The following is a 13875-nucleotide window of genomic DNA, read 5'->3' on the forward strand; positions in this document are numbered from 1 at the left end:
CCTCGTAAAAGCGGCATTCCAAAAGGGCATGGGCTAATGAGACAATAGAGCCAGAAGAGCAAGGGCAGATCCTGTCTGAGTATGGTATATTCAGAATTCTGCCCTGCCTGTTTTAAAATTAGGATTTGTTGTGGATTTTAATCATCAGTGAAAGTGAAGGGGCAAAACTGAGATGTGTGTGTGTGTTAAGTGCCGTCAAGTCGCTTCCGACTCATGGCGACCCTATGAATGAAAGTCCTCCAAAATGTCCTATCTTTGACAGACTTGCTCAGATCTTGCAAATTGAAGGCTGTGGCTTCCTTTATTGAGTCAATCCATCTCTTGTTGGGTCTTCCTCTTTTCCTGCTGCCCTCAACTTTTCCTATCATGACGGTCTTTTCCAGTGACTCTTGTCGTCTCATGACGTGACCAAAATACGACAGCTTCAGTTTAGTCATTTTAGCTTCCAGGGTCAGTTCAGGCTTGATTTGATCTATAACCCACTGATTTGTTTTTTTGGCAGTCCACGGAATCCGTAACACTCTTCTCCAACACCACATTTCAAAGGAATCTATTTTCTTTATTTAAATTGAGCCATTTAAAAGGTACCTCAGACTCTACCACTATTCTAGTCCCATCTAATATAGCCTTTTCTTAGCTTTATGACTTTCCCCTGAAGAAACACAATGTTATAAAAATGAGGCTGCTAATAAAAATGGTAGCCCTGTGTTGAGCTCTTTTCTCCCCACTCACCATATCTTGTTCAGCTTACCCCATGTCCTGACGTCATTACACTGTGCAGGATAGGCAGCAGGAGCAAAAGCCAAGGTTTTTGCACTGAGCAACAGCCAATAGAGAACAGGGAGTATTATAGCCCTTGGCCAACTCAGAAAAGTTTGAATGGGAGAATGCAGCTTCTCTGATTGGCGAAAGAACGCTCTTCTACCAGCTCTGGCCACCTATTGGCCACTGGGACTTGATCCCCCTCCCCCTGCTCGGTTTGGGTGTCTCTGAAGCCAAGGTAGGTTGCCCCAGAGAGAGCTTTCTCCCCACAAAGGCGGGAAAAGGTGGAAAAAAGCCAAACCTGGATAAGCCGAATTTTTTCGTCTTATCAGAGAATCGCCCAAATTCGGCTTGGCTTTTTCCCACCTTTATTTTTACTCTTTTAAAACCTGTACCCGGAAAAGCTGAATTGGCATTTATTTGGCTTTTATCTGGTTTGGGTTTTACCGAATCAACAGCCCTAATGCACACCTCCTGCTTTCTAAAAAGTTGTCTGTCTCCAGTCCCAGTCTTCAATCAACAACTCTCTCCAAACTCCAGTAGGGCTGGTGCCTGTCTTGGCGCCTTGCTGAAACATTTATCCCCTATTCCAGGTTCCTGCTCATGGAAACCTCTGTTTCCTCCTGATCCTGATCCAGTGGGAAACCATTTGTGTTTCATCTGCACCCCCACTACGAGGAGGGGGGACTGTTAAGAGTAAATGTTCCTCCATAAAAAAAAAATTTAACGTAAAAAGTGTAAATGCAATAATTACTTAATAGATAATTTCCAACACATGTGAGGGGAATTTGTTCAACACATGTTTCTTCTTCATCTAGTATAACACATGTCTCCGAACAGGACTGTATGAGCTCAACAAGTAACCAGTGTGGTAGAGTGGTCAATGTGTTGGATTAGGGCCTGGGAGATCTCAGTTCAAATGCCCACTCTGCCATGAAGCTCACTGTGCCAGTCGCTTTCATTCAGCTTCACCCACCTCACGGAGTTGTCATGAAGATAAAATAGGGAAGGGAGATGATGCTCTGAGCTACTGGGAGGAAAGGCAGGATAAAAATGCACTAGATGGTAGCTTCAGATAGTAAGCAAGGGCCTGTGGCTAACACAGACATTGAAATCATATTTGAAAAGGATATTAATACTGAACAGCAGCCCTGAAGCCACCACCTTAGGTTCACAGGACATGTCTGTATCACAGACAAACTGATTCAACAACCTTTTTCATTCTCCAGGGCACCTGTACAATCCCCAGGGTTCCTTTAAAGTGCTATAAAACAAATATACTTTTGAGACTGCAACAACATGAATTGGGTAGCTTTGGTGCTTCCTGATGTCTAGCTCACTTGATACACATGTTCCAGTGGTTCCTGTTTAGCATGGCCAGTCCCTATTTTTTAGTACTGGGCCCTAATATGTGACTTTCCCTTTTTTGTCAGTTTGCATTTTATGAGTATTTGTGGGAGGGCTTTTTAAGATGTTGCTTCTGTACACACATATGCACTGGAGCAGGCTCTGTAACCTGTAGCTTCACAGCCTAATGTAGCTCAGTAGACAGCCAAATATGGCTCTTCAATAACAGAAACCTTTAAGTGGTTTATTGGAGGGGGTTGGTGGTAGAGGTGTGCATATCAATATGCCAATTTAAAAAAAATGAAAAATACCTTTTTGGTATTTGAGGAGGGGGTTACCAGCAAAAAAAATGGTGGCAATAAATGGGGGCCAAAAAAGTGGAGCCCTAATATTTGGGGTTGCTTTGGTCCTGCTGCCATTTTTTACCCTCCCCCCTCCTCCCCTTTTGTTGCTTACCTGTAGATGGTAGAATACACAGTATGTAAAAGGAGTACCACCCTGGCCTGGATGGACCAGGCTAGCCCAGTCTCATCAGAACTCAGAAGCTAAGCATGCTTGGCCTGGTGAGTATTCTGATGGGACCACTAAGGAAGTACAGAGTGACGACATAGAGGCAGGCAATGGCAAACCACCACTGTTATTCTCTTGCCTTGAAAACTCTACAAGTTCGCTATAAATTAGCTGTGACTTGATAGCACTTTCTACCACAAAAGGAATGACAGGAAAAGATTTTTATGGAACTAAAGGGCTTCTTAGATATGCTTTGGAGAAAGGGAGCTAATTAGAGAACAGTTCCCAGTAATTCAAGTGCAAACTATGCACAGATGTATGCTAGGGCAATTAAACCATCACATAAAGTATATTTATTACTTATCGTGAGATCTCTTGATAGACTATTTGCAACAACCAGTGTTTGGATTACTGATCAACATGTCAATATTGTATATCTTCACTTGAGGAAATGGGATTTTTCAAACTGGGTCTTTGTTGACCTCTTGCTCTGAATTTGGATGGATTTTTGTTCTTTGGTTATGAAAGGTGATTGACCCCTGCACTAGAGTGCAGTCGCTTCTTTTACTTCCCTTCTCCCACTGCATTAATAATTGCCTATCTAAATAGGCAATTGCCTATCTAAATTGTAACTATTCTAAGATTACTATAAACAATTCCATTGTATGATTAACAGTGTAAAGGGTTGGACCCTTCTAAGCCCAGTGATTTCAATGGACTAAGAAGAATGTTGATTGTATTGTAAATTTCATATTAGATATTCTTTTTAAAAAGAAAAGAAACCTATAACTGCCATTACATTAACGTGCCCTTTTCCAGAAGCCAGCGTAGGATAAAAAAATCAAAACATCATGTGCAGAAAAGCCTTCACCAGTGTGTAATAGTGATGGAAGAAGGGACACTGGTCCGTTCATCTGTGGAATGTTGGAGGCACAAGTTGAATAGATGTGGTAAAACAGTAAAGCAGTGGTTCTTAATCTGGCACCCATGGGTACCATGGTGCCCACTAATTTTTTTCTAGGAACCCATTTGCTTCTTCCCTAAATCAAAGAGCCAATCCTGTCTTTCCTCATTTGACCGGAATAGAAGGTACTTTAGAAGGCCTCAAGAGGCATCACCTTAGGGCAGGGGTCCCCAACAAGGTACCCATGGCACCTGAGTGCCCACCGACACCTTTTCTGGGCCCCACCAAGTGTTTTTAGGAACTGAGTGGGGCTAGCTAAGGCTTTTGCCCAGCAAGGCTTCTGTTTGGCTGTGCAGATTTTTTTCAAATGTTGTTTTGGCAGCTGCTGCCACCACAGCACAAGGATCTGCACTGTGTTACTGAAGTTAAGCTGTGGCAATCGTTTTGTGGCTAGCTCCACTTCTTGTGTGGCAGCTACTTTGTTGCTGTGTCCACCATGCTGTGTCAGAATTCCAAATGTGCTCACAGGCTCAAAAAGGTTGGGGACCCCTTTTTGAGTCTGTGGGGGAAACACCCATTTGGAATTAGCTGCCTCTACTTGGAACCACCAAGCATTTTGTGCTTGTGCCCACATGGCAGCCATTTTGTGATTGATCCCACCTAAGGTTGCCAGGTCTGGGTTGGAAAATACCTGGAGATTTGGGGGATGGAGCCTGAGGAGGGCAGGATTTGGGGAGGGGAGGGACTTCAATGGGGTATAATGCCATAGAGTCTACCTTCCAAGGCAGCTATTTTCTTCAGATGAATTGATCTCTGTCGCCTGGAGATCAGTTGTAATAGCAGGAGATCTCCAGGTACCACCTGGAGGTTGGCAACCCTAGTCCCACCTCCCACAGCAGCCATTTTGTGATGGGTCCCACATCCCAAGGCAGCCACTTTGTGGTGTTACCAAACACCCACAGGCTCACCAAGGTTGAAGATTCCTGCAGTAACATCTCTGACTGTACAATACAATAAGTAGTTGTACTATTAAGAAAAGTGGCAGAGTTGCCATCATGACCTTGAGTTATCTACCAAAGCAGTAGTGGTCAGTAAGATGTATAACGTTCATGTGTTTCTTTGTTGTTGCTTGGCCTCATACAGGGATTGATCCGCCAAGGAACCTGACCGTTGACAATGTGACTACAGATTCTGTGACCATCCACTGGACCTCTCCTATTGCATCTTTTGACCATTATAGAATAGCCTACAAATCTGCCCAAGGTAATCTTCTATATGGGTTACTGGGAGTCCAGATGATAGATAAAGGAGTTCAAACTGGAGGGAAGTATATTCTCAACATTATGAAAAGCTTCCTAACTACAGGGGCAGTTCAGGAAGCCGTACTACACAGTATGATTGCTTTTTGAAATAGTGCTGTTACCTGATTGGCCAAGGTTTCCCAGATACCTGTTATTTCTGAAGCAGCTCTCTTGAGGGATTTGCAGAAGCCCTTTTTAATCAAGGTTATTTATATTCTGACAAACCTACTCCTCCCATCCTTTATTTTGTAACCATCCATTCCCAGATTGGAACCACTTAGTCAAGGAAGGCGACTCTCCAACTGGTCTAGGCGCAGGCATCCTCCCAACCTTCTCGTCTTCGTGGTCTCTGTGCAGGCACATCTATGGGGTCTTGCACCCTCATAGAACATCCTTCAGAACTTTCCAGAGTGATGCTAAAGAGTGTTTGGCACCAACTCCACGCACCTCAAAAAGGGGAGTACTACCGCACAAGCTTTGAGTGGGCAGAGCAGCACGTTCCCACTCTGTTGTTCTCCAACTACTGCATCAGTAGCATCGTGGAAAAACTTCCACTCTACAGAATTCATGAACAAAGCTTTTCCTTTTCTTCTCCAGTTTTTCACAGCTCTTTTTCCTTCCTACTCCAAAAATCTTGTTCCTTCCCATGCAGGCCCCGTTTAAGAAGTGTCTCCCATGTGCGTGTGAATTACCCAGTACAGATGGCCAATGTAATTGTTTTCTTTGCTTAGGAGATGGACACAAGATGGAGTCTTGCCTGCAGTGCCAGAAGATAACCAAGCAGACTTGCTGCAAACATTCCATGCAGCTGATGACAGCTCTTTGTTGCACTCTGTCCGTGCTAGTCATAGCCCAGTCCCCATCGAAATTGGCTCAAAGTTCCACTAATATTGTCTCTACAGACAAGGGCATTTGAGGAGGGGCTGTGTCTCAGTGGTAGAGCATCTGCTTGGCATACTGAAGGTCCCAGGTCTAATTCCCTGCATCTCCAGTTAAAGAGATTAGGCATGTAGGTGATGTGAAAGACCCCTGTGCTGAGACCCTAGAGAGCCGCTGCTGGTCTGAGCAAACAATACTGACTTTGATGGACCAAGGGTCTGATTCAGGATAAGGCCTCTTCTTAAGTTCATGTGTTCATGTGACACTGGTCCTCCAGGTTTGAAACAAGGGGCTAGACCATAAAAGTCGAAATATTGGGCTGATTGTTCTCCTGAATCCAGGAAGAAAAAGGAAAACACCAGGAGCCCAGTGGAACCAGAAACCACTAATGTACACCCTCACTGGAATCCATCTCATGGGACCTATTATGCAATTTGCACAAGCTTTGGTACCATGTTCAATACCAGTAGTTTAGAGAATTCCATGCAGCTCATACTGCATAACCTTCGAGAAATCTTCTCCATTCCCAGGACACATTCACCTGGGGTTCAGTCTCTTTGGAATTGATTTCCTTGGGGTTGATCGCCACAGTGTCTCAGCTACTAGAAATCTTCTCATCCCTCGAGGCTGAAACCAATGCCCAGATTCTTCCATGAAATAGAAACTAGTGCCCATGTTGTTCCTGAAAATCGGAATAATATCCATGGGGAGATGATTACTTTCATTTCCTTCCCTATCCCCAATATTGGTGGGACAAACTCAGACCACATAAACAAGACTGGCGCCACTACTGCATTTTATCATCCACAGACCAGTCTCTAATGCCCACTTAATGGTACCTAACCTTCCCTTGAGTCCATCTTTGCATCTCAGAGTACAGTTATTCAAGACCAGCCAGTGACAGTGCCAAGTATCCCTTAATGGCCTGCTACCAATTTGGCTTAGATACTCTCTTCACCAGCCTCCCCAATATCATCAGTCCTGACCAACTTGCTTGGTATATCTACCCTACTTACTGGTAGCCTCCATTCCTTCCTTACCATAGAACTTGTTGGTTCAGACTCCACTGCAGCCCACCAAATCACAACTGTCCCTTTCTCACTTTTCTCATCCAGAGATGACAATAACATTTCCTCAGATTCTCATATTTCAGATAAACTATCACATTCCTCTTTAGATCCTTCAGTAGTAGATCAGCAGCCTACCTCCCCATAGAGGACTTCAGATTATATTCATAAGAATTGGTACAGATGGCCACTTCTTTGGGCTTTGATGTCAAACCACTATGAGCATTGGTCAAAGATCCAGTTCTCCACATTGTGGAAGCACACGACCACATAGTAGTGCCTATGGGCTGGTGCGTCAGCATGACGTTGCAGTGATGCTCAGAAATGGGCAGAACACAGTTACGGTGGATTAAGGAAATCTCCACTAAAAATCAAGCGAGTGGAAATCGACCAAAAAAAAAACCACTTTGCACAAAAAGCATATTAAGAAAAAGTGGGGAATCCCTCCACTTTCCCCAAAGCTGCAGCATGTGCAGTCAGGGGGAATTGTTGAAAATGCCAAAACATGGATGCATCTTTCTATCAATTGTGATGGTCAAGCAAGAAAATACTGGATAGAGATCCATGATGAAACGCAAAACATTTTAAAAAGTAAGTTTGTGATAGACCCTAAAATATGTTATTAAATATATTATCGAGCAATATGCCAAAAATTTATAATGAATTATTCAAATATATGCTAACAGTGACAAGAATAATATTTGCAGCACAGCAGCGGTGGCACTCCTCCATGTCCATGCTGGCACCCCCTTCCTTGAGTCCGGGGCGCTTTCCACCCTCACCCCCCAAGATCCGGCCCTGCTTCACCCATGCCTTGTAACAGTTCTATTAAAATTTGAAATAGATAAATGGCAGTGGATCAATTACTGAGTTAAAGAAACACACTAAAAAGCCTTCTGGCAACACAGTAGGGGATAAATGCTGAGAAAATGGCACTTGGAAGGGGCTGATGGGGGAAAGTGGCACCAACAGTAAAATGCAAATGTTTCTCCCAGATGGCATGTTAGCATGCTTGGACTATGTGTTCTTTGTAAACATATCAGAGTAAGTCTGGTCTGGGAAAGATTGCATTGAGGATGGGGAAAACCTGAAATGGAATGGTTGCAGCACAGTATCGTGTGGGAGCTCCGAAAAGAAGTGCTCCAGTTTGGAAGTCAACTCAGAGAAGGACCTCTGCACAGAAGCAACCTAATTTAAGACGCTAATTTAGATTCAGCCAATATTAATAAGATCTGCACTGTCAGGCATCTTGATACTAATTCCTTTGAAGCAGGGCTCAGTATGGTGAAAAAGATTCTCCAACTGTAGTTCCACATCAGATTAAAGAATCCAGACATTATTAGTTCAAAGATGTAGATGGGCCATTAAAACAAGTGAAAGATTTTGGTAAGGGGATTTCATTTGCATTTAACAAGCAACTAACGCTGCTTAGAATTGTATAGTTATTGCATCAAAAGGAGACTTTTCCTTCATACGTGCATTTGGGTATTAGAAAGTGTACATATACAAGCATGTACTATTTCTATATATGTTTGTTCTTGGAACACAGTAGTGAGTCACTGGAGTTTCTTGCATTCATTATAATGTATTGCACTGTCCATGCTAAGGTGAAAAGAAGGGATATTGTGGAATTTCCTTCTTTGAAAGTTTTCACTGGACAAGCATCTATCCAACAAGTATAGGTATAGTATAAACTTTCTTAGACCAGAAGTTGGATTAGATCAACAGTGTGATCAGATATGGGACCCCCAGGTTTCCATAAACATCTCAGTAGTTCCTCAATGAGATCAGAAGCCTTCCTGAAAGATGACCTGTTTGCTGCATTGCAACTTTCCCTGGAATGCACAGCCAAATGAGAGTATCGTAGAGGACGGCGTTTTTAGGATGCTTCCCTGCATTCAAAACATCTTGCAAACAGAAAGCCAGCACAGCAAGTAAAGAGAGCTTTCTCTCTGCTGGGCTGCTTGTCTTTTTGCAGAGAGTGTTTTATTTAAAGGAAGATTCAGAATTGGAATCCACCACCTGCTTTCCATTCTACCATATCATTCTCCTGCATGTGTGAACCAGGCTTCATGCTGCCACTGACCATTGTGGGTGCTCTTCTCAAAGTCTGTCCTGCCTAGGTGTGCCTTTTGTCAGACTTTTACTGGAGCAACTTGATTTGCAGAGAGGTAACCAGGCTGTTTTCTCAATCTATGCAGGACGAGTGGACAGCATCGTCATTGCCAAGCGGGTCACTGAATACACCCTCAGCCACCTCCAGCCAGCCATGGAGTATGAAATCAGCTTGAAGAGTGTGAGGGGCAGAGAGGAAAGTGAGCCCCTCTCCCACATCATGTATACAGGTACAGAGTTTCTTATTGGGGTATGAGGAGAGGCCGGGAGTATATCTGTGAAAGCAGATGGTGGCTACGCATCAGTAGCAAAAGGCAGAAAGTTTCAACTGACATGTACTAGTGAAGTCCACAGTTGTGAATTAGGAAGGCACCCCCCCCATTCAAATCTCCCCTCTCCCATTAACTTAATAGGGTTTTTCTGCATGTGTTATTTTTGTCAGTCACGTACCAGTACTGCGTCAGTTTCCTCTTTTCCTCATGTATTTTGCTCTCTCTAGTGCTCGCTTTCATCGTACATCACTAAAGCATGAATGCTTTCGAGAAACAGCAATGAAAGATCAAAGCAACCACTAGAGGGAGCAAAACATGTAGGGGGAAAATGATGCAGTACGGGCACACAACCCACATAAATAACACATGTGGGAAAAACCTAGGTGGCATTTAGCAAGATTCTTTCTCTTTGCTTCAGCTTCCTCTCCCTGCCATTCCACTTTGCAGTGTTTTGGCTATCAGTGCATGTTGTACTCCCTCTGCCCATCTCCTAGTGCAAATCATCCACCAGGGCAAACTAGGCTGTTTCAGTCCTATAATCAGGCCTGAAAACAGATTGGAAGGGATCTAAACAATTTGCTTCATCCAGGAAGGCTCAAAATTGTCCAGCCACCCCCCATTCAATCACCTTGATTAAGAATGGAACTTTTCAGGCTGGTCGATAATTATTGAGTTCTGCTGAGTCAAGGGTAGACTTCTTTAGAGGTGAACACACCACAGCCTGTTTCAAGGCAAGGATGACCACCCCCTCTCTTAAGGAAGCATTAAGTACTTCTTGAACCCAGTCAGCCAGCCCCAGCCCTGGAAGATCTAAGTAACCAGGAAGGGCAAGGGTTATACATAAGTTTCCCCAGTGGCAGAAACAGTGGCTCCCTGGGGCTGTCTCACATGAGAAAATAATATGGGGGAATCTGAAGCCATCTACCACCATCCCGATCCAAAATGGGCCCCCATGCACCTGGAGTTTAATCCAGGAACTCTCAGCATATAATTGCTTGTCAGTGTCCATGAAGTTAGGCCTTAAAAATCATGCTGTGTGTTTTATTCCTGGAGAGCGAACTTTCATTACTCTAACTGATCCCATAGACAGATCTCATCTTGTCTTGATTTGACTAACAGCAGCACAGAAATGCCTGTTAGCTCTGAAGTAAATCCACCATGACAGAACAATTGCAACAGGAAATGCAGTATACTGCACAAAGCCCAGGTTTCCTCTGCACTCTTACCTTGCCAATCTCCTCTCCAATGCATGGTGTAATGCGCCTTTCAGTTCACATCGTTGCATTCCTGGGGAGGGAATAGTGGAGACATCCCTCACAACTAACTTGGAGTTCACGTGTGGATTTCACACTATCAGACTTGGATCCGGGAGAAACTGGGAGTGAGTGGTTAGCTAACAACAGAAAGCCATTGTTCCTCCTTACAGGTTTGGGTGTGCTATTCAGATTCATCCACTTTGCTAATTCTTCAGTAGTCAAGAGTGGTCCACATCCATGCTGAGCAGATCATCATCTTTAATCTTCTTTTGTCTGGATCATATTTCCGTCTGTGCTCAGCAACATGAATATAACACAGCTATAGCTTCAGCTTCTGAGCCTCATGGCCTCTCTTTCTAATAACCACCCCCCTCCACCCTTCTTATGTCTATATCTTTGTGTGTGTGTGTACCTCTGCCAACTGAATGCAACACTTTATACACCTGAGGGCTCACAAAAGCCTCTGCCACAATCCATTACGTCATCTTTTCAGATGCCACAAAACGTGGCTGCAGCAAACTAATGCAGCGACTCCTTTTAGATATACACATATCTCCCTACAAGACTACGCATTGTATTTCCTTAGTTGTTAACTGAGAAACTGGGACTGTTAGCCAAACCAAGAGAAGTTAGCATTTCTATTTGCTAATGATAAGGGCCGCCTTGACATTACGGAAGCCGTTGTGTTTAATTCCCATTCAGATATATGTGTGAGTGTGAGTGTGTATGGAGCTGGGCTGAAAGGGAAAAAAGTATGCAGTGACAAAGGCCATTTTTGCATGGTAATTAGCAGCGCGTTCCAGGCTGAATTGCCCCACAGATTTTTTTGAATTTTGCACACTGCACCGTCATTCCAGAAGTAACTGTGAAGCCAGCACAGACCTGCTTCGCATTACAAAAGAGCCCACTTACTGCGATCTTTTGTGTTTGCTCCACTGCTGCTGCGTTGTGTGGGGACCGTGAATAGGCATTTTTAAAGTCACATTTTTAAAAAGAGCTTTGAAAGAGCTTCAAAATTGACCATGCATAAATGGCCAAAGAGAGGAGAGCTAAGTGCGGAAGGACAGTTCAGCCCCCCTCGCTTCTGCACTCCTTTTGGTGTAGTAGCCAGATCCATCCCCCCATGTATGGAACCAAGGTAGGGTCCCAGTTCCATGTCATTTAGCACTGCAGGTGTCATCAAAACTAGGGAAGCTCGAACCCCACCCCCCAGTTTTGCTTACATCCTATTCACCAACTGCGAACTGGGAGCCGATTTTTTTTTATGTACCATTTATCTGTTAATTTACTTCTTCACATCTGTTCATCAGGTTTAACTATTCCTTCCTCGTGGTGTAGTACACCTCAATCAGTTTTCTGCAATTTATTTTTTGTTCTCGCACAGCCCAGTGGATTTCTGCTTCCTCCCCATCCTAACTGCGTTGCTGCTTCGTGGAGCAGGCGATTGTTTAAACAGACAGTTGCATCAGTCACAAATCATATAAATTAGTCATTAAAAATGCTGTTGTTGGGTTCTGTGTTTTTTTTTTTATCGTACTGTTCGGTTAATGGCTGAATTGGCAGCTTTGTCACATAGCTGCAGTTTTGCAAAACCCCAATGTAAACCTGTTCAGCAGGCGCTCAAGTCATTTGGTGCCAAACCGAGCAGAACTAGTGACTGGCTCATGTCTGACAAAGTCAAACACAGTAAGTTCAACTGTCCAACAAGTTCACAGCAAAATTGGCAGCATCTCTAATCAAAACCATGGTTTGGGCTGCTACAAAGCCGCAGGGCAGTCGCTTTGATTCATATACAGTAAATTCTTGTTTGGTTGCTTGACTCCTAAAGGAAATTTGAAGTGGGCAACTGCTATGCTGACTCCCTTTCTTTGCTTTTTCACACTGTTTGTAGCCATGGATAATCCAGAGAGTTTAACTGCCACCAACATCACTCCAACAGAAGCCCTGCTGAAGTGGGAACCACCTGTGGCTGAAGTTGAGAATTATGTTATTGTGCTCACACACAACACAGGTATGTCTCTTCCTGATCTGTGGCCCTCAGTTGGCATGGAGGGAACAGTTTATGAGAGGCTGGGGAAAATGGAGAGAAGGTGGAAAACCAGCAACTGGAGCTGCTGGAGAGCCAGTGTAGTGTAGTGGTTAAGAGCGGTGGACTCTAATCTGGTGAACTGGGCTGGTTTCCCCACTCCTACACATGAAGCCGGCTGGGTGACTTTGGGCTAGTCATAGTTCTCTGAACTCTCTCAGCCTCACCTATTTCACAGGGTGTCTGTTGTGAGGAGGGGAAGGGAATGTGATTGTAAGCTGGTTTGATTCTTCTTTAAATGGTTGAGAAAGTCGGCATATAAAAACCAACTCTTCATCTTCTTCTTCTCACATGACATTATCATCAACAAACATAAAGGGGGGTTAGGAATGAGCAACCGGACCCACACACCCCACTATACCAAATCATCAGCTCTTGAGCTCAGAGTCTACAGGTGTAGACTTCCTCCCTGTGCTCAAAATCTTTTGAAGAAGCAGAATTTATGATCACTGGGACAAAGCCTATGTACAGATGCTTCCTACACAAGTAGACTCCATGCTCATGAGCTAGCAATCACATGCATAATGTTATCCATAGAGAGAATGGTCCACATAAAGCTAAGAAGATGTGGGTCTGGATGAAAGATTTCCTTGGACTGCTGTTTGTCTCACCTTGATGGCCATGATGGAAAAATTGTTGGGATAAGAGTGCAGGGCAATGACTTGTGTTGACTTGTTAGAAGAGGAAGCTGTTTGGCTGCTTTCTACTCTACTTATGGCTCATGCTCTCTTCATTCCATCATCTTCTCATTTCAGTTGCAGGAGAGACTATTTTAGTAGATGGGACCAGCCAAGAGTACAAGCTTATCAGTTTGCTCCCTAGTACCAGCTATGGAGTCACCATGTATGCCACCAATGGGCCTGTCATTAGCAGAACCATTTTCACCAATTTTACCACACGTAAGTATAGTGTGTTCCTTTCAGTAGCCAGGACTTGTTTAAAACAGCTTGCTAGTTGTCTCCAAGGTCCGTGCCCACTTTAATTCCTTGACCAACCTTGGCAGTTTTGGATCCTCCATCAAATCTGACGGCGACTGAAGTGACGCGACGGAGTGCCCTCCTTTCATGGCTGCCTCCCATGGCGGAGATTGAGAACTACATCCTGACTTATCGGTCACCTGATGGAAGCCGCAAGGTGAGTCTTCACCATGAGGAGACTCTTAACACTTTGCTGACAGGTCTGATTATTTATTTATTTAGGTCATTTATAGTCCTCCTTTGTCAGATTACACAATCTAAGTCAGTGCAAATTAGACTATTCCCTTTATTAAATCACCTTCTTAAACCACTGCATCATAATATAGCCTTATTGCATTTATAAAAATGCCCTCTTGAACAATTCTGCTTTACATAGTTTACAGGATGCCAGATGTGCGG

At 43.9% G+C, this 13875-nt stretch overlaps 1 protein-coding gene across 1 annotated transcript in view; it reads left to right on the forward strand.

Moving 5' to 3' along the window:
- Nucleotides 1-13875, forward strand: part of TNR (tenascin R) — a 105295-nt gene that overhangs the window by 65421 nt on the left and 25999 nt on the right. The window contains exons 11-15 of the mRNA XM_056844148.1: nucleotides 4667-4786; nucleotides 8972-9115; nucleotides 12305-12424; nucleotides 13255-13398; nucleotides 13503-13633. Coding sequence (XP_056700126.1) covers nucleotides 4667-4786; nucleotides 8972-9115; nucleotides 12305-12424; nucleotides 13255-13398; nucleotides 13503-13633 — 659 coding nt within the window. The remainder of the gene's footprint in view (nucleotides 1-4666; nucleotides 4787-8971; nucleotides 9116-12304; nucleotides 12425-13254; nucleotides 13399-13502; nucleotides 13634-13875) is intronic.

The sequence above is a fragment of the Euleptes europaea genome, chromosome 2 (genome assembly GCF_029931775.1).
Source record: "Euleptes europaea isolate rEulEur1 chromosome 2, rEulEur1.hap1, whole genome shotgun sequence".
In the NCBI taxonomy this organism is placed as follows: Eukaryota; Metazoa; Chordata; class Lepidosauria; order Squamata; family Sphaerodactylidae; genus Euleptes; species Euleptes europaea.